Genomic DNA, 27,440 nt, shown 5'->3' with positions numbered 1-27,440 from the left:
ACCGTTTCCTTGCTTTGACAGTGTGAGAGTGTGTGGTAGCAGAAAGAAATCGTTTCAAGAGTAATTTTGAAAGAATCTCTTTTTGCACTGGTTAATTTTATTTAGAATTTTGAAAACAAATAATGTGCTGTTCTCAGTACTCTTCTGGTGTGTTTTCTGTCTGCTACCAAGCTAAGTTTTACAGGTAAATCGTAATGTAATTTCACATAAAGCACCTGCCCGGCACGCCGCCAGTATTACAGCACAAGCACCAAGTTTTATCACAATATGTGTTTTGTAATTGTAAATCTGTCGAAACGGTAATGTGGTCGCACAAATTCAACAAACAATGGCGAAGCAAGGAATTGAATGTTCATACAATCAGCGATGAAATGTTTTGTTTAAAACAATTGACAATTTAATCGCCAATCGTATGGAACTGTAATACTTTCTTCGCCGCGCGTCGCGTATAGAAACACAGTTTACATAACTTGAATTTTAAACGTGTGCGTTCACTTTACCCTAGTAGTAGCTTAATGTCGTTAGTAGGTCCGAGTTTTAAAAGGGGTGTACACCTCAAGTTATTTTATATTATTTTTTATTTAAATCCCACTGCCAACGACACGAATAACATGCCACAAGGACCATGGGATAAACGTGCCACAAAGACCATTATTGACCACGGGAAAACATCACTATCATGGAGATATCACTGTCATGGGAACTCATGTTTTCGTGTCGTCAGCCACAACATAATAAGCACAATTTTATTCCAACAGGAGAAAGTATGACGGATGTCACATAGAGATGTATGGGCGAGCGGATCACACACACCACACTAACAAAAATGTGCATGCTCCATTTATTTTAACGACTTACCGTCGTCTTTCATTTTATTTCTGGGCACTGTTTTGTTTCAATCGCATTCAGTGATTGCATCGGTTAGGGCGGTTAACTGGGCGTGGCCCGTTTGAGTTGCAGGAGTTTATTTTTGAGCGAATTTTAGTTCCCGGAGCGCCGCCGATGAATGTGACCGCCGTGGCTGTATCGCCGACGGCGATTCGCGTGTCGTGGCAGCCGCCGCCAGCGGAGCGCGCGAACGGTCGGATCGCGTATTACAAGCTGCTTTGCGTGGAGAGCGGGAGGGGGGATTCGGAGGCGACGGTCGTCAAGCTTAACCATACGTCTTTCGAGCTGGATGAGCTGCGCCGCTGGACCGAGTACCGGATCTGGGTGCTGGCCGGGACCAGCGTGGGGGACGGACCCGCCTCCTATCCCGTGACTGTGCGCACGCATGAAGACGGTACGTGTCTATGCATTTAATGGATCTAATTTGTATTTTTGGTTATTATACGGCTGAAATAAACTTCCATTTTGAAATCTCTCAAACCATACTTCTAAAGAATCTAAAGTAAATACTTGGTATACCAGTTGAGCCTATCAAATTAAATAAGGCGGCAATTTTATTGGTCAAAATGTATGTATACCTACATCGCTGATCGTATTTGATAGGTTTGACTTTGGTCATACAGACTCAAACCACGTACCGTTTTCATTTGTAAAAGATTTTCAGTAACATATCTACTTCATTACACGGTTTATGAAAAGGACCGGAATGGTAGCAAATTTCTGTAACAGCTGGAAGTTTATGTCCGCCGTTTGAAAGGATCACTCAATTTAATGAGCACTTGACTATATTCTAAAGCCAGGCAGCTTTGGGGCAGAATATTTGGAAAAAATACAAAGCATTATATTACTTCGGGTATTGGTGAGATGGAGAAATATTTTTTAGGATAAATATATAAGAATATTTTTATGATGAAGAATTAGTTTGAATGCTTTTTATGCATAATATTTTTTACCACATATGGCAAAAACCTACGAGGTGTTAATAACGGTTAACTCAGTCTTGTGATACGAGTACGTAGGGTATTACTATTTTAAATTATTTCATCGGTTAAAATTTTATATAAGACGAACTCGTTAAATTGGAGGATCCTTGACCCAAAAGCGAAGATGATAATTATTTTATTTGATATTTGTTCGCCTTTGGTTATGCCATATCAGGAAATGAAAGAAAATATTAGGGAATATTTGAAACATATGTTGTTTAAATTATCACCATTTGAAACAAAAAAATAAATGACTAAAAAAATTATTAGAGACATAATTTTATATCTTTTCCTGATATTGCATTTTACAAAAAAATATTTTTGTATTAATCTTAACTAAGCTCAAATGTTTTCTTATAATTATGTATGAATAATCAGCATAATTAACATTGGTATTTTCTGGTTCTAAATTGGGAGTTATTGTATATGGGTTGACTTTAACAAAATCATTCATAAGTTATTATTAGATATATAAACGCAATTACAAATCACGTGTCTTATGAATGGTTTTGATTTTGACTTGTTTGAATGAAACAGATTGAATGGAATCTATACCTACGATACGTGACAAAGTGGGCTCACTAATAACAGCAAATAGATTCCATTTAAGCTGTTTACCGGTTTATGAAAATGTTTACATATTTAACTAACATTGGTGGTGGGCAACTTGAATTCATTAACAATTCTGTTCAAAGACAATTTCATTATCACTTCAAATTCCTAAGCGCTACTACCTACTATCAAAATTACTAATGTCATTTTTTTCTTTTGTTCCTTTTTTGAGAGCACATAGCAGGAATCTAAACAAGGAGGTTTATTCTCGTAACAACGTTTTACTATGCTTGCCGATAAATCCATGTAATATCATGTCACAGACGACCATGTTTTCACAGTATTCTAGCCGCTATAACTAGCGGCGTAGAATCGATATTTCCACTCACTGTCACATGTAATGATTTATTTTGCCGCGTTGATTCTCGATGCATAAGATGGCACTCACTGAAATGCAAAGTTTATACTGCACCTGGTATATTCGACGGCACTATTATACTATTGATTTTGGCGCACACTTATTGTTGAGTATTTAGCGATGGACACAATTTTGCATGCTTTATTTACCCACACAGCACCGTTTTCGTTCAGTTACTGGGCACCAGATAGGTACGTCTTGTCGCACGCAATCGAAAGTTTTAGTTTGATTGCGTGGGGTATAGACTGCACTTTTAGGAAGCACTCAGCACTTAGCGACGACACAAGGTGAGAGAACGAGTGCGTGACACCACAAGAGCGTCATGGTCGCTCGAGCGGCAACGCACACGGCGTGTCGGCCTCCGCGCCGCCGCGCCGCGCGCGCGCCTCTGCGCGTCCATACAGCCAACACGCACCGGCCCGAGCGCCGCATTTGAATACCAATACCGTCCCCACACCACACGCGCGCATGTTCAACTCACAACTTCTCTACTCACTGTACTCTATACTATCTATACTATTAGCGGAACGGCTGCGGATCGAAGCGACTCCCGTCCCGAGGATCCGATCAAAATTTCACTTTCTTTTTCCCATTGGCTGCACTAGCGGTATCCGAAGGATAGATCCGTGCCACGCTCTTCGCCTGTACTCGACTGCTCAGCTCAGTGACTAGACTTCGCACACTTTCTTGTCTTTCTCTGTCTCTATCTATCTAACTCGCTCTCAAGCTACAACTTCTTGCAAGTAGCGATTTCTGTCTCTTCCTTCCTTCTTCTGTATTAACTATCAGACTTTCTGTCGTGCATGCACACTAGATATTGTGACATACAATACTATGCCTTAAAGTACGCTATCGCCGTTTACTACGAGCCGGTCCAAAGAACGCTGCGAGACATTTCGGCAACGATCGCTCCAGTCTCTAACCTTTTACTGAACATTGTAAGCGGAGCACGCCGAGACAATGACACTGACACTGCCACAAACATCACAGAAGATACCAACACAAGGAACGAGGCACCACACACAGAGAGATGGCGCACACAGCAACCACCACACACGACCACCGCCGCCGTCGCGTTAATCAATACATGTGCGTGTGAGTGACTTCTCAGCGCCGAGGGACTAAATTAACTTCAACTGCAAAGCCTTTTTCTATTCGAACAACTCCTTCGGGAGAACGGAGCCGTACAATAGTGTGAAAAAATGAACTTACCTACCGCGCATAATTCACTTACACACACAAAGAATATTCATCGCGACAAGAAAATGTTTCGCGCATTTCCAAAGACATTTTAGCTCCATGCGAGAAATGAATTCCCTCTCGTATTTGTTCGACGTAGTAGTGAACAGAAAAAGGCAATGCACGCGAACCTAGACTGACGCCGGTGTCCCAAGCGGCTTAACCCGAATGCGCCTCCTAAAGAGCTCAAAATACACAAGGAAATAAGAGCACCCCCCATTTTGCCGACAAGCGTTCTACTCGTAATCTCTCACTTAGTAGTTCCGTTCGCCCTGCAATGTCGCACAATTTGTCTTAAATGTATTTGAATGCGTTTTTCTCTTTTTTCTCTCGTCACTGACTTTGTATGGGCCGCTGGTAACCCGTACAGCCGTAAGGAGTGAGTACACTTTACTATAGTGCTTGTTTAGATGTGCGTTTGTGCTTGTGCCTAAGCTTTATGTAGATTGATCTTCCTAGCGTGTAACCTAACGAACTCTTCTACGCAGACTGCAAGCGGTAACGTTTTGAGAGACGCATGTCTTGAGTATTGATGGGTTTGAAGACTTGGCGTGTCCCCTTGTAACTTGCAACCGATGCTCCCAAGTCTTACGCCCCCAAGCATGTATCCCTTGCAGTGTGTGAATTTTGAAAAACAAATGCTGCTTTTGGAAAAACTATAGATGAAAACTTACTAAATGTTTACTCTTTGTGAACTGCTTGACAATTTTAGTTGTTCTTAACGATGTGGATTGGAAGGTAATGGATTTTAATTGGTTATGGTGATGTAAAAGGGCGTAAATGATATATAAGTGTGTGTTGGTATTCAAATGCCCGATCGAGATGCTGAAAGGCTCGTGTAGACACTTGCCTGGACCGAAGTACTCTATCAGCATTGCGACGGCGACTACCGACCGCACTCACTGCGTTAATTTCCGATGCAGTCCTCGTTGCTTATTCCAATTTAGGCCCTTAAGAGTTGAAGCTTTAGGTAGTTTTCTAGCACGCTCCCGTAGATGCTGATAGGGCATTAGGTCTGTATTAGAGGAGTGCTGGGATGGTTGTGAAACATTCTGCTGTGTGATCACAGTGCCGGGGGAGCCTCAGGACGTGAAGGTGGCCGCCATCAACTCCACGTCGCTCCACGTCACCTGGAAGCCGCCCACTGAGAAGGAGAAGAACGGCATTATAAGAGGCTACCATGTGCATGTACAAGAAGTTCGGGAAGAGGTAAGGATGATTGTAGCTGTATTTGAAAAAATAGAAAAGTAACGCCGTTGTTTCAGTATTTAATACAAACCCTGCATCACGGATGTTTAGAAATTGAGACATTTCACTTTTGAGGAAATCGGCTGTTTGGTGGTTAAGATTTTAGACACTCAACGACAGATAAGAAGGTCATCAGTTTTTTTAGGTTTTTTTTTTAATAGGACCCCCGTAAAATTAAATGCCTGCCGCATTTTCCATTAAAAGGCTAGAGTGCGAAATGGTCTCTAACCACACTTTGAGTAGTCACAGTTATCCACAGAGCACTTGCCTAACTGACATTACCATAAATCAAACTAACCAAAAATTTCCCCCAGGGCAAGGGCCTTCTCAACGACCCGATGCGTTTCAACGTAATGGACGACACGACGCTAGAACTGAACATATCAGGGCTGCAGCCCGACTCGCGGTACAACGTGCAGGTGGCCGCGCTCACGCGCAAGGGGGACGGGGACCGAAGCGCGCCGGTGTCGGTCAAGACGCCCGGCGGGGTGCCGAACAGGCCTCAGGTCAACCTCAAGTAAGTGAAAAAATCAGAATAGAGATTTTTTTGTCAATTTTGCAGTCCATTGAAAATAAGGGTTGGCAAAAATACAACCCAAATTCGCTTTTAATACCTACATAACTAGCATGAAACATTAATCCGCTATAAATTGTATCGTCAGATTCATGTGCGTATTCAACATTTAGGTTTTCGAATAAGTTTTATTATAATTTTCATTTTATTTTTTTACTTTTAAACTATTTTTTCGCAAAAATTTTTTTGATCACCAACGGCGAAGTTAGATTACCTACGGTAGCTCCTTTTTTCCAATCCTGATTTTCAATAAATTGCAACGTTAATAACGGGGTGTGGTCAAACTAATATCACAAAAGCATTGTTATTGATGGGTCTTAATCTGATGTTTCTGTTTCAGGGTATTGGAGCGAGAGCCAATTGTATCGATTGAACTGGAGTGGACTAAACCCACGCACACCTACGGAGACTTACTAGGTTATCGGCTAAGATACGGTATAAAGGATCAAAATTTGGAGGAGGAGAATTTCGCGACCAAAGTCACGTCGCACAAAATCATGGACTTAGAAAGAGGCGTCCAATATGAATTTAGGATAGCTGGTCGTAACCATATTGGTATAGGCCAGGAAACTATCAAGTATTGGCTCACGCCTGAAGGTGCGCCTAAGGGACCTCCGGCAAACGTTACATATCATTTCCAAACTCCTGATGTCATTAGTGTCACTTGGGACCCACCCACTCGAGCCGATCGAAGTGGTCAGATAAAGAAATATGACGTCGAGTTCTTAAAGAAAGGCGATCAGTCATCGCTTATAGAAAGGACTACGACAGCTAATAAAACTGTTTTCACCGGATTAGAAGAGGACGCTCATTACACTTTCAAGGTTCGCGCTTATACAGATCAAGGCCCCGGGCCATACAGCAAGGAAATCACGGCGCATACTGAACGGGACATCGGCAGAGCACCCATGTCGGTCAAAGCTGTCGCCACATCCGAGTCAGACGTTGAGGTATGGTGGGAACCCGTGCCTTCGAGGAAGAAAATATTGGGATACGTTATATTCTACACTATGACGCCAGTAGACGACTTAGACGAATGGCAGCAAAAGACAGTTCATGTAACGCATTCTGCAGATTTGGAAAATTTAGAAAAATTCGCAGAATATGCTATCGGTGTGGCTGCTAAAACGGCTGACGGTCTTGGAAGGTTATCAGAAAAGGTTACAGTCAAAGTGAAACCGGAAGAAGTGCCTTTATACTTGAGAGCCCAAGACGTCTCCACGCATTCTATGACGCTATCCTGGGCTCCGCCGTTACGCTTAAACCCTGTTAGCTATAAGATTTCATACAACGCGATCAAAGAATTCGTTGACTCATTAGGAATGACCCAAACGCAAGAAATACCACGAAGAGAAATCATAATCAAACACGATAGAACGTCGCATTCGATTAACGATTTGTCTCCTTTCACGACATATAATGTTAACGTTAGTGCCATACCCAACGACGACTCTTATAGGCCGCCAACGAAAATTACTGTCACTACCCAAATGGCAGCACCCAAGCCTATGGTCAAACCTGATTTCTACGGCGTTGTTGAAAATGAAATACTAGTTATTCTACCTCAAGCTTCCGAAGAATACGGCCCTATTTCGCATTATTATCTAGTTGTAGTGCCCGATGATAAGGCCCATAATCATAAGAATCCAGATCAGTTCCTAACAGACGAGTTAATAAAAAATAACGCTCGTACTGACGACGAAAATGCTCCTTATATAGCTGCCAAATTCTTACAAAGAAATATTTTATATACTTTCCACCTTGGGAATGATGAAAATTATGAAGGGTTCTTGAACAGAAAATTAAACCCAACGAAGAAATATCGCGTGTTCGTGAGGGCCGTTGTTGACACGCCTCAGAAACACTTGTACACTTCGAGTCCGTTCTCAGAGTACTTATCTCTCGATATGCGTGAAGCTCCGCCCGGTGAAGAACCAAGCAGGCCTGGCCCTGATAAAGATATTAATGGAGATCCAGAAATAAGAATAGAAGAGAACAGAAAAGAGGCGGGCATGTTCTGGATAATCGGTCCTATCATTGCGGCGTTGAGTCTTTCTCTCTGCTTAGTAATGTTATTCTTTGTGAAGAAACGAAGACAACCATGCAAAACACCAGACCAGGCTGCGGTCACACGGCCACTTATGGCTGCAGATGTTGGCTTCGGAGCACCGTCCGACCCCGTCGAAATGCGAAGACTTAACTTCCAAACCCCTGCTATGATTTCTCATCCACCCATACCCATCTCAGAACTGGCTGAACACATCGAAAGACTAAAGTCAAATGATAATCTCAAATTCTCACAAGAATATGAAAGTATCGAACCAGGTCAACAGTTCACATGGGACCACTCCAACATGGATGTGAACAAGCCTAAGAATCGATATGCAAATGTCATCGCATACGATCACAGCCGAGTCATCCTACAGCCGATAGACGGAATACTTGGAAGCGACTATATCAATGCTAACTACTGCGATGGCTACCGCAAGCATAATGCCTACGTTGCTACTCAAGGACCCCTGCAAGAAACGTTCGCAGATTTCTGGCGCATGTGTTGGGAACTGCGAACGTCCACGATAGTAATGATGACCAAACTTGAGGAGCGCACGAGGATCAAATGCGATCAGTACTGGCCGAGCCGCGGCAGCGAAACGTATGGCATGATGACCGTAACCATCGCGGAAGTTCAGGAACTCGCCACTTATTGCATTCGAACTTTCCAAGTCACGAGGAATGGGGGTGCTGAGCGGAGGGAGATCAAACAGTTGCAGTTCACAGCTTGGCCTGACCACGGTGTACCGGATCATCCGGCTCCCTTCCTACAGTTTTTGCGACGCGTGCGAGCCCTCAACCTGCCTGATGCCGGCCCGTTAGTTGTTCACTGTTCTGCTGGCGTCGGCAGAACTGGCTGCTTCATCGTCATCGACTCCATGCTAGAAAGGGCACGACACGAGCGCACCGTAGACATCTATGGTCACGTCACTTGCTTGCGAGCTCAGCGTAACTACATGGTCCAAACCGAAGATCAGTACATCTTCATCCACGACGCTTTAGTCGAGGCTGTCGTCTGTGGTGACACCGAAGTGCCGGCTCGCAATTTACACGGGCATATCCAGAAACTCATGCGTATCGATACTATGGAGAATATCACTGGAATGGAATTGGAATTTAAGAAACTAGCTAACATGAAAGCGGACTCGACTCGCTTCGTCTCTGCCAGCTTGCCTTGTAATAAGCACAAAAACAGACTGGTTCATATCTTGCCATTTGAGTCTACTAGGGTCTGTCTGACGCCAAGGGACGGATCTGATTATATCAACGCTTCATTCGTCGATGGATATAGGTACAGAGCGGCTTACATCGCCACACAGGGCCCTCTGCCTGATACCACGGACGATTTCTGGCGTATGCTTTGGGAACATAATTCTACCATCGTCGTGATGTTAACGAAACTAAAGGAAATGGGCAGGGTGAGTTGTCATTTATATTCTATGTGTTTGCTTATATTACTCATTTGAAGTTCTGTATTTATTTCTAAATGTGATAATCAATTACAGGAAAAATGCCATCAGTACTGGCCGTCGGACCGCTCTGTGCGCTACCAATGCTTCGTAGTGGATCCTATTGCTGAATACAATATGCCTCAGTACATCTTGAGGGAATTCAAGGTAATATTCTCTTAATAGCTATCCATTAAATAAAAAATGTGTGCTAACTGATTTTCACGGATCAGATCCAAATATCATCAAATATCTGAATACACGAGTCACTCTAGCTATAGTGGTCTACAATCTACGTCTCGCGGGCCAAACGTAAGCCCCCACTTTTGGCCCACGGAAAGGATGTGAGAGGACCAAACGGAAAACTTAGCCGTGACCCACAGGTCAAAAAATTGGGATAAACAATACTCAAATTATTATACCTGTGCCATAACAGATACCTTTCCAGTATTTTCCTAGGATGGGTCTTTAGATAACAATGGCTTTGTCGTGCAGGTTACGGATGCCCGCGACGGAGCGTCCAGGACGGTCCGCCAGTTCCAGTTCACGGACTGGCCCGAGCAGGGGGTCCCGAAGAGCGGGGAGGGCTTCATCGACTTCCTGGGACAAGTGCACAAGACCAAGGAGCAGTTTGGACAGGATGGACCTATCACTGTGCATTGCAGGTACGTTTTATAAGGTTTTGGACAAGGAACGTCATGGTCCGTGAGTCCGGGCGGTATTAGAGTTAGATCAAGAAAAGTCTGCAACGGTTTTGATACTCGTAGCATACGCAGTGCAAGTGTTATTTATACCTCATTATTTCATAAAAGTTTGACGTCTCTAACAAGTGCCTAACGTTATAAGAAGGAGAAATGTTAAGTGAATCGTATACCTTACATAATATAATAACACTGTTATAACGCGGTTTGTTAAGAAATTATTACATTTTTAATAACCTGTGTAAATCTGTAGAATATACCATTGATTTATGAAACGTTATGCCAATTACATATTAGCTTCCTAAAGCAGAAAAATCAGAAGTATTAAATGAATAGCGTCATGGAGGAATAAATACAAAAAGAGGGTTAGGTCAAAGTTTATGTTCGTCGGGACGAGCATTGCCAAATTATGGGCCGATAGCTTGGAGGATATAATCAAACGGAGACGCCATGTCTGTAATTTTCTGTACAAAACAGTCTGCCGATTTTTGCGGGGGAGGGGAACGTCAAATGTATGCGTAACGTAAAAATAGCCATGTCAGATAAACGTCAGTCCATACATTGTGTATGACCGTTGGCCGCCTATTTTCGACAGAGGGGAACGCCTGTTAATGGCTACTCCGTTTAGTTGTATCCTCCAAGGCCGATAGTATAATAAAATCCGTGTAGTTGTCAACGCGTTTTTCGACCACTCGCACGCAATGCGTCAGGGCTCTTATTGCTTCTTTGTTTACAGCGCGGGCGTCGGCCGCACCGGCGTGTTCATCACCTTGTCGACGGTGCTGGAGCGTATGCAGTACGAGGGTGTGGTTGACGTGTTCCAGACTGTTCGCACGCTGCGCACCCAGCGCCCCGCCATGGTGCAGACTGAGGTAACCTTCCACTGCACGCCCGTCGGCAGGGCATTCATTACTGTACCCTGAAACAGGGGTCGGGAAACCGCGGCTCGCGAGACTTCAAGACACTCAAAACATGGACATTTAGGGAACTTAGACAGCTTTTTTTGCTCTTTAAGATACTTGATAACTGATGATTTGTATTGTGGTTGGCTCTTTTCTTCAAAACTTTGCGAACCCCTGCCCTAAAAGGAAAATTGACATACAAGAGCGGTATTCCGATTTTGCAACTTGACACGACTGGCAGGTCGTCTTGCGTGCCACAATCAGCGTGAGACATCGTTAAGGTCGTATCGTAACAAAATAAAAACCGTAACGAATTATAAAATCTGAATAACGCTCCAGTACGGTTTCAAGGGAATTTCTAAGCGAACGCTTCGGCTGCGGAATGAACTCATTTTATGCTGCTAAATAAACAGCAACCTGTTTACATAAGAAATCTTTTATGTTTTCCTTCAATGTCCGTAACCGGTTTGGGGAAATAAAACCGGTTTCCTAATAAAGTTATTACAACGTTATTTTATTTCCAGGACCAGTACGAGTTCTGCTACCGCGCCGCACTCGAATATCTCGGCTCGTTCGACCACTACGCCAACTGACGCTCGCCCAACGTACTCGTCTAGTCGAACGCACGCTTAGCACTACGTATGTACTTAACTTAACGCATTTACTCTAAAAAAACCGGTTGGACGGGTGAGCGAGTCCGAACCGTCAGTAGTTTTAATGTGGCCAACAACTTTGTTAACTGACAGTTGCACTAGACAATTCCCCAGTAAAAATATGAGTCCATTTATTATTCAAACTATTATTCTAACTTTGCCCCGAAATTGTACATTTCGTTTATATTTTTGACGTCTTTCTAGTCACTTAGACGTCATTCAAGTTTCCAAATTATCCACGATCGAGAATTAACTTTGGGAACGTGAATTTATTATCACACTTTCTGTAACTTTTATTGACACGTTTTGTCAAAGTTGAGTAACTTGTTCGCAAAAGTTAGCAATTTCTGGCTCGCACAACCTGTCAACTGTATCGTAGTGATGTTCGACGTACCATAATATTGTTAATTCAATGTTGTAGCATACCATTATGTGAGGTAAACATGTATGAGTGCCTAGGAACGCTACTTATGACGTATATATAATGAATGTGACCACTAAAAACATGATTGTGAGTCGGAAGGGTAATAACTATTAATACTTAATCCCGTATCTCCTTATGATATTATACGATGCTGTTCATGCTATTTTTGTCTTCGAATAGGAACAGTTAATGTTAAATTCCATATAAAACAGTTGAAGTATAGATGCATTTAAAATATTACAGATAAAAGGACGGTATTTAAAAGTCAGTGTAATATTATGCCAAAAGTATAATTTGCTATCGGGTAAAGCAATTAGTAAATGAAAACAGTGCGCTTAGAGACTACGATCTTTGCAGGAACGCTTTTTACACTTTTTAAGGAAGCCTTGGATTAAATGGGGACTTAATTAAAATTGGTCGTCCAACGCGATACCATTTTCATCATCGTACAGAGCGTTCCTGCAACAGGCGAGTAGATGACTTTACGCGTAATAATAATCTCTGGTCGTCACATATACTACATAATATTGTAAAATGTATAAATAGTTATTGCAGCTGTAATTTAGAAGTTTATTTTTCATATCGTGTGTTAAATATGTTAAGTAGTGTAAAGACGGTAACACGTTTCATTATTGCAATACACGTTAATCATTAGACGAATCGGCTGTGTCGTGTGAAATGAAATTATGTGTCGGTCCCGTGTGTAGTACATAATTTTGTGTACATAGTTGTATGTGATGTAATTTTATTATTTTTTGTACACCCAATTTTATGGCAGCCAGTAATATTTGTATTTAATTTGATTAAGGGTCCGCAATAGGTAAACTTGGATGTGTCAATTTAATATTGAAATGGAAGTTTGGACTTTATTGTATATGAGTTGAGTTGTATAAGTAGGATTTAGTGTACTTATTATTGAAAGAATTCAACTATAATCGTTAAAATATAGCAATGAAAGTTACCCATTGTGACCCCTTAATTTGACGCAAGCTAACTATGTAGCTAAGTTTTTTCTTTTGCTCAGACTTTTACACTTGTTTTTCAGACGTATGTATACCTTTCTTTTAATACTTAAATTACCTACTTATGTAGTTTTTAACACTGCTTGCTTCTAGATGAACGTGATTCGATGACATATCTATATTTAGGTAGAAAAATGTTTTGTCGGTGTGGTAATATTTTAATGAATATGAGGGTAGTTTAAAATTAATTTGCATAATTTTGGGCGTGATGCGAAACTACAGTGCGGATGAAATATTAAATAAGATAAAAGTAATGAACGTGTGACTCGGTTTAATCAAACGTTAAACCGCGAATTTATGAATATTTTCTTTGTTTAAGTAATTACTTTAAAAATAATACATTAAATGAACTTTCCAGTGACGAAGGACTTAACTGAAGGTTCCAATGCCTCTATAACCCTACTTTAAGCTATCTCTAAGTGTAGTACGTTGTTTAATCTTTTACAGTAATCCCTTGCCTAGTATCATGTAAGATTTTTAGGTTTTTCACTAATTTTATACAATATACCTACTTACTTATACCTATCGTACGTATAAGTTAGTGTTAAAGTTGAGCTTCTAACTTAGGAAATACGACGCGTCTAAGAATCGAACTTAGTGGAGAAGCGAATTCCAGTGATTTCCGTAAATAACCTTGTATGTCAGCCGTGTAGTTGACTCGACAAGTCTACTAGACAACTGCTAAAACGTCATGGCGGATATATACAAAGGACGCATTTTCAGTTGTTTAGTTATCTTGGACGAGTAACTCGGTCGTTCACGTAACTGCCAATTGTTTGTCTTAGCTATAAAACAAACAATAAAATACGAAACGTACGTAGTTAATGAGATAATTGTTAAATTGAGGTTATAGCGAAATTTTAATACTCGTTAATGAATTGAGGACCGAGGCATCGCTTTATAAAATTTATAATGCCACTTGAATAAGGAGGCTTTAATATTTCATTTTACGTTTTATCATATTATTGGCAAAGTATTTAAAGTCCATTCCAATTTTTATTTAACGTGCTTTTACTGTTATAATACACAGAATGAAATGGCGTATATGTGAAATTGTATTAACGTCCATTCCAATTTACCTAATGGTTACTTGTTTTATTCATTTTTTTGTTATTTTATATTATCATTTACGTTTATTTTTACGTTTATTAGTAGGTATTTAGGTAACATTTATTTTATGACGTCCATTCCGTGTTTTAATTACTGAAGCCCGCCACGATCCATCTTGCAGTCCGTCCGAAAAGGCAGTTATTACATTCGAGCAAAACAAGTGTTTCATACTTCCCCGTCCTCCTCTTTTTCGGGTGAACGGCAAAATAGATCTATTAGCTATTTGGAAATAAGGCAGCTTTTTCTTACTTCTTGCCATATAACAGATTACTGGAAGGTTTCCAATGCACATTAACGATCTCTTGTACAATGTCCGTAAGCTTAGGTAACCAAATATTGTTAATAATCATTTTCTTAGCCTATTATGTTAATGTGATTGTTGCTTCAACCCATCAATACGGTGCTGGAATTGTTTTGTATAGATCATCCAATTCGTAAACTAATATTCACTTCATTTTGTACGTTTCCAATCATTTCGTTTGTGTATTTCGTAAAAGACTGATCAATATTTTCGATGTGTTCTTATTAGAAATTATTTTATTGTGTACGTTTTATTTCCGAATGTATCAATTGTAATTTTAGATTTAACATCTGTGTATAATGCCCAAGGTTGCTTAAGAGCGCTCCAACAAGAAAAGTCAAAATAATGCAAAATTGATGATATTCCTCGATGACATTCAGTACTTTAGGGTCATTATTAGAAACAATGAGTACTTGTTACGGTAAAAGCGTCTTCTTATCTTTAGGAATTACTTTTTAAATATTGGAAAAAGGGCTTATTAAATTAGTAATGATTTTTTTTCTGATGGTTGTTTCCGAAAAACCACGTGAAGCACTAAATTGTGAGCTCGTATTTGTAAATGTTGAGAAGTTTACTCTGGTAAAGCTGGCTATTTTGTATTACTAATACCCTGTACATTAGGAATTACTTTTGACATTTTTCCTAAATACCTTTGAGAAAGAGAAAATCGAAGAAAAACAAACTCAATTTTCTCTCCGAAACAAGTGTCAATTCCTACGAAATTCTACTTAATATCGAAGTCATTTTCATACTCAAGCAATCTACAGCGTTTGCTTATACTGATCGTATACATTAGTGTTTATGAAATTCTACTATAATTTTTTGGCAATTTTTTGAAAACGACTCTAATATTACCGATGACGCGCGGTCGTGAGCTCAGTGCCGCGGCAGAGCTTGTAGAGGTAGGACGTGTGTCGGTCGGCTCCGCACGTTTTCAACGGCGACGACGAGGTTTTTTATCATTGTGTGCGGCAGGCGCCGTGTAAAATGCTATACTGTGTGCGTGACAGTGCGTGTATACGGCGACTGAGAAACTTTGATCCTAGTACTGTGTATTTGGTTTTATAGTATAGTATGTAACTACCGGACAGCATTAAAGATATTTGAAATGATCTGATATTTTATAGGTACTAAATTAAAAAATGGCTGAATACAAATGCTTTTGATGACATGTCAGAATCAGAATATATAGGTCTGATGATGGAGCTGGGAGGTGGTCACCGGTACCAATCAACCATGCAACTAAACCACTTCGTGTTTCGGCTCGTTTGATTCGTCTCAACAAGATCTTTGACACAAGATAGGACTCAGGGTCTGATGATGAAGCTGGAAGGTGGTCACCAGTACCAGTCAACCACGCAACTAAACCACTTCGTGTTTGGGCTCGTTTGATTCGTCTCAACAAGATCTTTGACACAAGATAGGACTCAGGGTCTGATGATGGAGCTGGAAGGTGGTCACCGGTACCAGTCAACCACGCAACTAAACCACTTCGTGTTTGGGCTCGTTTGATTCCTCTCAACGAGATCTTTGACACAAGATAGTACTGAGGGTCTGATGATGGAGCTGGAAGGTGGTCAACGGTACCAGTCAACCATGCAACTAAACCACTTCGTGTTTCGGCTCGTTTGATTCGTCTCAACAAGATCTTTGTCACAAGATAGGACTCAGGGTCTGATGATGGAGTTGGAAGGTGGTCAATGGTACCAGTCAACCATGCAACTAAACCACTTCGTGTTTCGGCTCGTTTGATTCGTCTCAACAAGATCTTTGACACAAGATAGTACTGAGGGTCTGATGATGGAGCTGGAAGGTTGGCATCGGTACCAGTCAACCACGCAACTAAACCACTTCGTGTTTGGGCTCGTTTGATTCCTCTCAACGAGATCTTTGAAACAAGATAGTACTGAGGGTCTGATGATGGAGCTGGAAGGTGGTCAACGGTACCAGTCAACCATGCAACTAAACCACTTCGTGTTTCGGCTCGTTTGATTCCTCTCAACGAGATCTTTGACACAAGATAGTACTGAGGGTCTGATGATGGAGCTGGAAGGTGGTCAACGGTACCAGTCAACCATGCAACTAAACCACTTCGTGTTTCGGCTCGTTTGATTCGTCTCAACAAGATCTTTGTCACAAGATAGGACTCAGGGTCTGATGATGGAGTTGGAAGGTGGTCAATGGTACCAGTCAACCATGCAACTAAACCACTTCGTGTTTCGGCTCGTTTGATTCGTCTCAACAAGATCTTTGACACAAGATAGTACTGAGGGTCTGATGATGGAGCTAGAAGGTTGGCATCGGTACCAGTCAACCACGCAACTAAACCACTTCGTGTTTGGGCTCGTTTTATTCCTCTCAACGAGATCTTTGACACAAGATAGAACTCAGGGTCTGACGATGAAGCTGGAACGTGGTCAACGGTACCAGTCAACCATGCACCTAAACCACTTCGTGTTTGGGCTCGTTTGATTCGTCTCAACAAGATCTTTGACACAAGATAGTACTGAGGGTCTGATGATGGAGCTGGACGGTGGTCACCAGTACCAGTCAACCATGCAACTAAACCACTTCGTGTTTGGGCTCGTTTGATTCCTCTCAACGAGATCTTTGACACAAGATAGTACTGAGGGTCTGATGATGGAGCTGGAAGGTGGTCAACGGTACCAGTCAACCATGCAACTAAACCACTTCGTGTTTCGGCTCGTTTGATTCGTCTCAACAAGATCTTTGTCACAAGATAGGACTCAGGGTCTGATGATGGAGCTGGACGGTGGTCACCAGTACCAGTCAACCATGCAACTAAACCACTTCGTGTTTGGGCTCGTTTGATTCCTCTCAACGAGATCTTTGACACAAGATAATACTGAGGGTCTGATGATGGAGCTGGAAGGTGGTCACTGGTACCAGTCAATCATGCAACTAAACCACTTCGTGTTTGGGCTCGTTTGATTTGTTTCAACAAGATCTTTGACACAACATAGTACTCACAGGGTCTGATGTGCAGCTGGAAGGTTGTCATCCCAGACACGAAGTGGTTTAGTTGCATGGTTGACTGGTACCGGTGACCACCATTCAGCTCCATCATCAGACCCTGAGTATCACCTAGTGTCCAAGATCTTGTTGAGACGAATCAAACGAGCATAAACACGAAGTGGTTTAGTTGCATGGTTGACTGGTACCGATGACCACCTTCCAGCTCCATCATCAGACCCTGAGTATCAACTAGTGTCAAAGATCTTGTTGAGACGAATCAAACGAGCTCAAACACGAAGTGGTTTAGTTGCATGGTTGACTGGTACCGGTGACCACCTTCCAGCTTCATCATCAGACCCTGAGTCCTATCTTGTGTCAAAGATCTTGTTGAAATGAATAAAACGAGCCCAAACACGAAGTGGTTTAGTTTCATAGTTTACTGGTACCGGTGACCACCTTCCAGCTCCATCATCAGACCCTGAATATCACCTAGTGTCCAAGATCTTGTTGAAACGAATCAAACGAGCTCAAACACGAAGTGGTTTAGTTGCATGGTTGACTGGTACCGGTGACCACCTTCCAGCTCCATCATCAGACCCTGAGTCATATCTTGTGTCAAAAATCTTGTTGAAATGAATCAAACGAGCCCAAACACGAAGTGGTTTAGTTGCATGGTTGAATGGTACCGGTGACCACCTTCCAGCTCCATCATCAGACCCTGAGTATCACCTAGTGCCAAAGATCTTGTTGAGATGAATCAAACGAGCTCAAACACGAAGTGGTTTAATTGCATAATTGACTGGTACCAGTGGCCATCTTCCAGCTCCATTATCAGACCCTGAGTGTCACCTAGTGCCAAAGATCTTGTTGAGACGAATCAAACCAGCCTAATCATGTTACTACATGGTTGATTGGTATCCGTGACCACCTTCATCATCATCATCAGGCTTCATCATCAGATGCTTAGTATCAGCTCGTTTCTAAACTTAAGATACAAATTAAAGGTTTTATTATATAGCTAAAATAGTTTCACTATACAACCTATACCATATGCAATGACGAAAAATGAAAATAAGCGAGTACCTAAGTAAGTACGTATAATTTCTTTCTAGTAATAATGACCTACATAAGTATGTATATTTGCACTGGATTTAGTATTTTCGTACCAAATAACATTTTTAGGACTTTGATATTAAAGTACAGTTAGTGTTGTTATGATTGATTTCAATGTGCTTCACGTTCGGATCAAGAATGTTTAATCCATCATTGTAGTGCGACCGAGGGAAAATGCGGTGGAAGGGTTCGGCGACCTGAGATCGCGGGGCCTGCCGCAGCGCGTAAAATACCTAAACTCGCTCATCCCCGAAATGTAATAGCACTCTTAAATTCCTAGTATAATTTGTACAAACTCTAATTTGTTTATGAAAGTACCACTGTGAATATCTATAGAATTATCTGTAGACTTTTTCTATACTAATTCCGTATCAATTTGAACGCATCGCATGCTACTTTTCGTGCTTGGAAAAGGCACAATGTCTATCGCCTTTGTTTTAAAATGCAATTATTTTAGTGCAATTAAAATGGCGCCCGCAATATTGCAAATGGCGGCTAATGTAAATGTAGCAGTAAGTTTGTAGGCGATGTTTATTTTGTAAAAATTCCCGCGCTGCGTCTCGGGGCACAGTGGATTCGCAAAATTATACATATGTATATGAACAAATAAATTATGTGAGACCATAAGTATTATTATTTTAATTTACACCGCGTAGGTACCCTACAGAACATTTAAGTTTTAAGACATCTTAGGCGTTTTTACATTTAATAAATTTATTTATTTTTTTAAATGGTAATAAATTACCTATTTATAAAATTAACTAAAAATAATATTTGTAACGCAATGACTTACGAGGGTAATATCCAAATATAGGTTTACTCATGGTTTACTTTTGGGGAAATTTCAACAGGTCCAAAATTTACCTAATTTTGGTGGGATTTTTTATTTTTGTAGTTTATGTCTAAATTATGTATCGATAATACGTAACTAGTCACAATAACTATACATAGTAGTTTTAGAGATATTATTATTTTAATAATTTTGTTGCCACCAAAATTAGATTTACTGGCCACCATCCCTATTATAGTCTGTATCTTTAGGTATTTCAATAAAAGTAGACGAAATCGATCCTCATATGGCCCCTTAAGCCAGTTGAGGGTAGGTGAAAACATTACACGAATTAATGATGTAGGTTAAAGTCAGTGCAATTACAAAAAGTGAAATTTTGTTTTATTGTAAAGTATTTATTTTTTACTGGTAATCAATGCACTTAGTCATTAATTCTGTGAATACAAAATATAAATATATGACAGCAAATAATCATTCAAGAAAAACGGATTCGGGACACTACACCAAAATTATAATTGCGGCGAAAAATTTTTTTTTATAAATAACAATAACTTTTATAACATTTTGCGGTTTGGCTTAAGATAATAATTTGTGTAAGGTTTCAGAAAAACTGTTTAGTCCACACTGTCATTAACAGCTCCGCCGCAAAAAAAATCGTTGAGATAATCACCGTTTTGAGCTTTCTTCATGGATTCAATTATCTTACAATTCTCATGTCTCATGAAATAAATTATACCTATAGTTCAAACGTTTTAAGTCTAAAAACAGAAACCGGTTAATAATCGAGAACCGGTTACTCAGTTACTCACATCAGATTTTCTTCCATCCCACACATAGGTATGTATTAAATTTCAAATTTTACAAGGATAATAATTATATTGATAATAACAACGGTCGTATCAAATATACATATTTACATTGTCAAAGTATACACGAAGTCATAATTACGTGGTTAGAGCCACATTATGCCGCGATAGGATTGAGCTTATGGCAATAATTTGTGCGTCAATGTTTGCGTGAAGTTCGCGATAACTAGCTTACAATAATACAACTTGTAATAGATACGACTAAGTTTATATCCAACTTAGTTATTCCGCCTACGCATGTATTTGGCAGGTATTAATATATTAGGCAGACCTATATCATGATTAACCAAGATAAATATCTATTAAAAAGTCATGAATAAATAGGTATAAGAAATCTTTCATTCATAATTGTTCACCTTATTAACCACATACCTAATTGATTAATGCCCCGTCTCATTCCAATTCAATTGAATCAGTTTGTCCTCAAAACCGAACTTAATTTTAACGAAATGCACCTTAAAATTAATACCCACTCTTCGCCCACAGTAGAAAATCAAATACAGTGAGTTTAGGCTCTCAACGGCGCGTACAATTTAATTTACATATGATATGGAGGGTACGGCGAAATTAATTCTTCGACAACAATGGGGTACTGCTTTGGTAGGTATGGATTACTTTTAATTGCCCATTTAATCTTTGACGGTCCTTTGTAACTATGTGAATACGCTTAAAATTGCCTGAAGAGTATTTAAAGGGTCTGGGTAGATTCTACAATTTTACGGGTAGCTACTACCAGTTTGAGGACGTATATAGTATGTGTATTGTTTATTAATGAACTTACTCCTCCTCGTCCTTTATTTACACATTCACTGCCTAACACACTAGGTGGGTTCATTTTGGCATAGAAAATCACTAAAAGTTTATCACTAAAAGTGCACCTACAACCTCAAATAAAAGCGGCCAAGTGCGAGTCGGACTCGCCCATGAAGGGTTCCGTATTTAGGCGATTTATGACGTATAAAAAATAGTACATTACTGCAGACGCTGGGAAAGAAGGGCTTGCCGGGTGAGTAGGTATAGACGGCCGACCGTAGGGAGGCCGGATAGTGATACGAAGTCGGCAAGACCTTTTCACGGCTAGGCATGTATAGTGCTTTTCTCAAACATATGCAATGAAATAAAAAAATTCACCACTCAAAAAAACAAATTATAAATATCAACCACATATAGCTACACGACAAAAGTTTTTTAATTTTCCTTCCAATCCTGCCATAATGACTTTTTTTTTACGGAAGTCGTCCGTATTTCGCGTGTGTAGTGTTCGAATAGACCCTATTAGGGCCATTATACACAACCTGATAACAAGAATCTCAATTTCAATAAAATAAAATAAATGCAGAGGATTTTAAATATTGTCTATGGTCTCTGGTGACTTATGTATAGACAAGATTTTAAATTTATTCATCAACACATTGAATCATACAGATTCGTATTCTTAATATCAGTACGTTCGTGTATAACAGGCGTTAACACGGATATTTTGGTCCGATAACCATTCATTCACTAAAAATAAAAAAATAAATATAATTCGGCTGTTTAGTCTGTTCATGGACACAGACCCCATGTTTACATTAGAATTTAAAAAAAAATTACTTCCCGGCCTAGACCTTCAATTTCGTATGAAACTCCTTTACAGTTCTCTGGAGTTGCTCCGCCCTAAACGTGATACTTCGAAGCCTGATATAACGCCCGGAGCGACGACATTTCATTGCATGTTTGAGAAAAACTACTTACTAGATCTCGTTCAAACCAATTTTCGGTGGAAGTTTACATGGTAATGTACATGATATATTTTTTTTAGTTTTATCATTCTCTTATTTTAGAAGTTACAGGGGGGGGGACACACATTTTACCACTTTGGAAGTGTCTCTCGCGCAAACTATTCAGTTTAGAAAAATATTATATTATTAAAAACAAACTATTCAGTTTAGAAAAATATTATTTAATATTAGAAACCTCAATATCATTTTTGAAAACCTATCCATAGATACCCCACACGTATGGGTTTGATGAAAAAAAAATTTTTGGGTTTCAGTTCGAAGTATGGGGAACCCCAAAAATTTATTGTTTTTTTTCTATTTTTGTGTGAAAATCTTAATGCGGTTCACAGAATACATCTACTTACCAAGTTTCAACAGTATAGTTCTTATAGTTTCGGAGAAAAGTGGCTGTGACATACGGACGGACAGACAGACGGACAGACAGACAGACATGACGAATCTATAAGGGTTCCGTTTTTTGCCATTTGGCTACGGAACCCTAAAAAGGAAACAATTTCAGTAAACACAATTCAGAAAAACGTTGAAGTAGAAATATGTAGGTAGTTAGGAAAAAAATAGGCGTGGAATTTTAAGTAGGTCGTTTTTTTTAACTTACCGCTTTTTATATAGTAACGTTTTGTTGTACTGATGGTTGGATCCGACTATATTTTCTGAAGTTTATACATACATAATTTTGCCGCATTTTATGTCAGCCCTTGTATTTTCCTTAAAAATAACAAAAGACATTTTACTTTTAATATTAAGACAACTGACAAATGTACACCCAGCCGTTTAATTATGAAAAAAAAAGAAATTTCACCTTTATTTGCACCTTGAGGAGGAATATGCAATTTGCCAAGGCAAGTAATTATAGCGAGGCATTCTACTTAATTCTTAAACAAGAGAGGCAAACGGTGTCACGCAGAATAAGGCTTAATTTGGCTGAAGTAATGGATATTGCAGCCTCCATTCCGTAAAATGTAAGATAAGTGGCCGTGCTAGTTCTGCCGGCGGAAAAATGCTCTTAACAATGTTGCCAATACAACGCGGTGGATATTTAGATGTTTTTTTTTTAACTTTCTGCTTTTTCGGATACTCTGCTTACATAAATCTGAAGAGGCAAATTATGCATCGAAACATTATAGGTATAAAATATTCGTAATCACGCCTTATTTCCGGGAGGGGTAGGCACAGATCACGGATTCCCACACTTGCTACGATACTGACATACTCTTTCGCTTCCTTCACTTTCATAACATCCCTCATACACGCTCGCCGGTTTAGGGTGCTCTTGACCTGGCCCTTCTTCAGAATTTCCCCGATCTGATCAGAAACAAATATTTTTTCACCTCAGCAGCTCGAACAAGGGTACTTTGATTCTTAAAAACAGTGAGCAAAATGCGATTTTGCTCACTGAGTGAGACAAAATGACATTCATGTGACCTTTATAGTCAAATGTCATTTCAACATGCGGGGTCTAATACAAGTTCGAAATACTTGGGTTCTATTATCTCTGTCCCTTTCACACTGTTAGCAAAAAGAAACAGACAAAAAAAAGTTAAAACGACATTCAACGGTATATTCACGGTTTATAATAAACCCCCGAAAAACTTCAGACCGCATCGTTCCAAACCACGTACGAGTATGAATTCTTAATAATTAATTAATAAAAATAAAGTTTAAGATTTGATATAAACTGATAAAATACTATATTTAAGTATTTTATTGTACAATTAAAATAATGAACTCAAAAAATACACAGATCATCACGCAAAATTAATTATTTTACTTTTAAGAATTTCTACCATAGTTGACAAATAGTACGTATCCGCAATTCGGACCGTATCTTACAAAGATTTTTTTTACAAAAAAAAAGTTGTCGATTGAAGTGTCAGTTGATGTTTGCTATTTCCATATTATTTTACTGAAATTAATTATTACGTTTTGTTTTGTGTTCCATTGCGGTAATTAAACTTAATTGTTTGTATATCTTAAGAAAACATGAGTGCAGGTATTAAGTGATGAAAAAGGATTACATTTTTCAAGTTGTCTAATAGGTATGTTCTCACTGCTCAGGTGAAAAATGTTGTGTACTACACGAGATCAAAGTTATTTACATCTCGTGCGCTTATGAGTCCCTTACTACGCTCAAGATTCTAAATTAGATTCACTCGCTACGCTCGTGAATCTATTATAGAATCTTTCGCTTGCACGGGACTCAAACTAAGCACTCGAAGAAATATCAAACTTTGATCTCTTGTTGTACAAATAACTATTGTGGTTGTTATCAATTTGCATGCCTACATGCATGTACGAATGTCCTAACATGTAGGTACGAACTGTTGGCAGAGTTTTGAAATTATGATTGACGCAAATAATAAACAGTTATAAAATGATAATGAATTTAAGGAACATTTGTTTAAAAATCTCGTATTTCAGGATTTTCCTCCGCATTTTTTAATCGTCCTGGCCTGGCCGCATTACTCATAAGTCCCTTGTAATTTTTATTCTTTTAAAAACAAAATGGGTTTTCGGTGTACTTGTTTTCTTCCGCCGGATCTCAGATTAAATTAAATTGGCTCGACAAATTGTCTCAAAACCAACAGCACGGATATTATAGCGTTGCGGTTCTCGCCTAAAGTTGTTAATCTTCATTCTTACGCAAAGTTAAGTTAACCTGGTGAAGATTTCTCACGATTCCCATTAAATTCGCCGCTATGTACGGATCGTTTTACGCATTTTGACAAAACATAAGAGTATCAATTTTAGCGGGAAATACAGGTTATTTAAACCTCTAGCCATTGGCATATATTTGTCAAAAAAGCAAATCTAATATTAAATTACTTGACCGTCACTGGAAGCTTTATAATTGAGATAGCATATCTGTTTCCGTCGAATTATCACCAGTCTAGTGCTTTATTTGACTTCGGTTTCCGGCGACAGTGGCGACACCTGGCGGACCGCGCCATCTTTACACCAGGTAAAAGATGTCCGGTGAGCTGTTTGTCATTGGCGTTCAGTTTCCCGTCGAAGCAACATGTGCGCAGCGAGTCAGGTTCACTGACCCTGCAACCGTTACAAATTTATTTTAAAAAATAGAAATTGTTACGCGTGATTACTTAAACCAATACGTTAGTGTAATAGAGTGTTTTAAATACAAAAAGTGATCACGTAAGTACCCAATTTCTAATAATTTCACAATAAGTATGTGGTCATATATTTTTAACAGTTTTTCTGTTCGGACCACTACCTACATTTTAAATTATTGTGCTAAATAAGTAACCAGTTTATTATAGTGTTTTATTTGCAGACTTTTCTATCCGATTGTAATTTTTGTGAGAAATTATACAATCGCTTGCAGTTTTGGAACTAGAATTAATATAATTACTATTTCAGAATGGATAGTGGTCAAAAAGGCTCGACAGAACCGCAACCTGGTCCGAGTGGGATGTCACATAAACGAGCTAGAAGTCGAAGTTCATCGAGCAGCAGTTCGAGCAGCAGCACGTCAAGCTCGTCATCCTCAAGCGGTCAAAAGCGGTCGCGCCGTCACCGTCACAAGAAAAGCAAGCGATCACGGCGCTTCGCACGCTTGATGGACAAACTGTTCAAAGAAATGGGTGAGCTTCGCAAACATATTACAGCTGGTAATGACAACAATGTGTGCCACGATACTAATTGTTTTGAAAATAATCGTTGCCTCGAAAATTCAAACGTTGCTTTCCCTGATAACGAGTCAATTCTCTCAGAGGTTAGTGGTGAATTATATGAAGTTAACGATGTGAATGATGCTCCGTGCTCAAACGCTGAGAGTCAAGAAGCAAATTCAAATTTGCCGTTCACTTTTGACATTGAAACAAAACTAAAGGAACCTTCGGTCCCTAAGACTCCAGAACATTTTCTGAAAATGCTTCTTGATGTTCAGCGCTTGGGAAACGCGGCATGGTCAGAGGTTAGATACTCTGATACACAAAAACTTTACAATCATACTCCAGGTTTCGTAGACCTGGAAACAAACGAAGAGGTAAAAATGTATGATACTTTGCGCCATCTAACCTATGCTGATAAATCATATGCAGCTATTACCTACTGCATATTGAAACAAAAACAGGCTATTCAGGATAGTATTCGTAGTCTTTTGTCGTGGGCTAAAAATATGAATTTTTCTTATGACGAATTAAATACTAAAGTCGATGAGCTTTTCCAAAAAGGCGATTTACAAAAGATTTCCTCTGATCTTTTACAATTAGTTTGTGGGCACCGCGCCGAAGCTATCGAAATGCGTAGAGAGGCCATTACCAGCCAAATTAAAGAACCCCTTGTCAAGGCATTTGTAAACAAAATTCCCCCTTCCACAACTAACATTTTCGATGCTGATTCTTTTACATCAGCTCTTGAAAAGGCAGGAGGTGTTCGAAAAACATTTTGGCCTCTTAAACAAAATGCTCTAAACAAGGCGAATCAGCCTAACAGCCGCCCCTCGCGGGGGCAAGGCATACGAAAACATACAATTCCATCGCGTGGAATTCAGTGCAATGCTAGCTCAGGGTACTTTCCCTCGCAAAATATGCATATGCAAACCTGTAACAACGCACCCTCGCGGGGTGTATGTCATTGTCAAAATTGTCAACAACCGAATTACCCTTGGGTAACTCAACCTTCAAACAATCATCCTGCTTACCACACAAGTGGAAGAGGGTCGTTTCAAAATCGAGGCTCGCGGCCCGATCGTGGAGGTACCAGAGGAAGAGGGAATGCCGGTAGAGGTTACAGAGGTAACCAGAAACGGCAGAAACCATGACTCGGAACCGTTTCAAGCAGGCCAGTTAGCGCACTTCCTTACACAATGGAAGAAAATGGGAGCACCAGAAATAGCATTAAAGTTAATCCGAGGGTATCGCATACCATTCCTTGCAAAACCTCCTCTGGTGTATCCCAATTTAAAATCGGGCCCCTTTCACACTCCTGTGTCAAAGGAAATGTCTGCAATTGTGCACAAAATGAAAGCTCAAGGTGTTCTAAGTGTAGCACAGCCGTCACCAAGCTTCATTTCTCCTCTTTTCCTTGTGCCAAAACCGGACGGATCAGCTCGACCAATTTTCAACTTGAAAGCGCTAAACGATTATATACTGGCCGAACCGTTTCACCTCATAAACATGCATCGGATTCCAGACTTCCTCCAACCAAACGACTGGATGTGCAAGGTCGATATATGTCAAGCGTACTTTCACGTGAAAGTAGCCGAGGCACACAGACGCTTCCTGCGCCTAGTTTACAACGGAGAATTGTTAGAAATGACGTGCCTGCCGTTCGGGCTAAGCACATCTCCGAAAACGTTCTCAATACTAACAAATTGGATAGCTCAAACCTTGCGGCAACAATGGAACGTCAGAATTGTAGTTTACTTGGACGATTTTCTA

General features: G+C 39.9%; 1 protein-coding gene and 1 long non-coding RNA gene across 6 annotated transcripts in view; both read left to right on the top strand.

Moving 5' to 3' along the window:
- The window catches only part of LOC134652059 (tyrosine-protein phosphatase Lar), a 633,608-nt gene extending 620,544 nt beyond the window's left edge, over positions 1 to 13,064 (top strand). For 3 of the 5 annotated variants that reach the window (XM_063507207.1, XM_063507205.1, XM_063507204.1), the window contains 8 exons: positions 986 to 1,282; positions 5,150 to 5,289; positions 5,643 to 5,845; positions 6,243 to 9,372; positions 9,460 to 9,570; positions 9,898 to 10,067; positions 10,840 to 10,975; positions 11,530 to 13,064. In XM_063507207.1, coding sequence (XP_063363277.1) covers positions 986 to 1,282; positions 5,150 to 5,289; positions 5,643 to 5,845; positions 6,243 to 9,372; positions 9,460 to 9,570; positions 9,898 to 10,067; positions 10,840 to 10,975; positions 11,530 to 11,598 — 4,256 coding nt within the window. In that variant the 3' untranslated portion in view covers positions 11,599 to 13,064. The remainder of the gene's footprint in view (positions 1 to 985; positions 1,283 to 5,149; positions 5,290 to 5,642; positions 5,846 to 6,242; positions 9,373 to 9,459; positions 9,571 to 9,897; positions 10,068 to 10,839; positions 10,976 to 11,529) is intronic. The other 2 variants (XM_063507209.1, XM_063507208.1) reach the window with 1 other exon arrangement.
- Positions 13,065 to 14,236: 1,172 nt separating this feature from the next.
- Positions 14,237 to 19,231, top strand: LOC134652242 (uncharacterized). The gene is made up of 2 exons (XR_010097177.1): positions 14,237 to 14,823; positions 18,868 to 19,231. It is a non-coding gene; the product is annotated as an uncharacterized LOC134652242 (long non-coding RNA).
- Positions 19,232 to 27,440: the final 8,209 nt, after the last annotated feature.

Source organism: Cydia amplana, chromosome 11 (assembly GCF_948474715.1).
Source record: "Cydia amplana chromosome 11, ilCydAmpl1.1, whole genome shotgun sequence".
NCBI classification, from domain to species: domain Eukaryota; kingdom Metazoa; phylum Arthropoda; class Insecta; order Lepidoptera; family Tortricidae; genus Cydia; species Cydia amplana.
The sequence above is the reverse complement of the archived record's forward strand: the minus strand, read 5'-3'. Positions and strand labels throughout refer to the sequence as shown.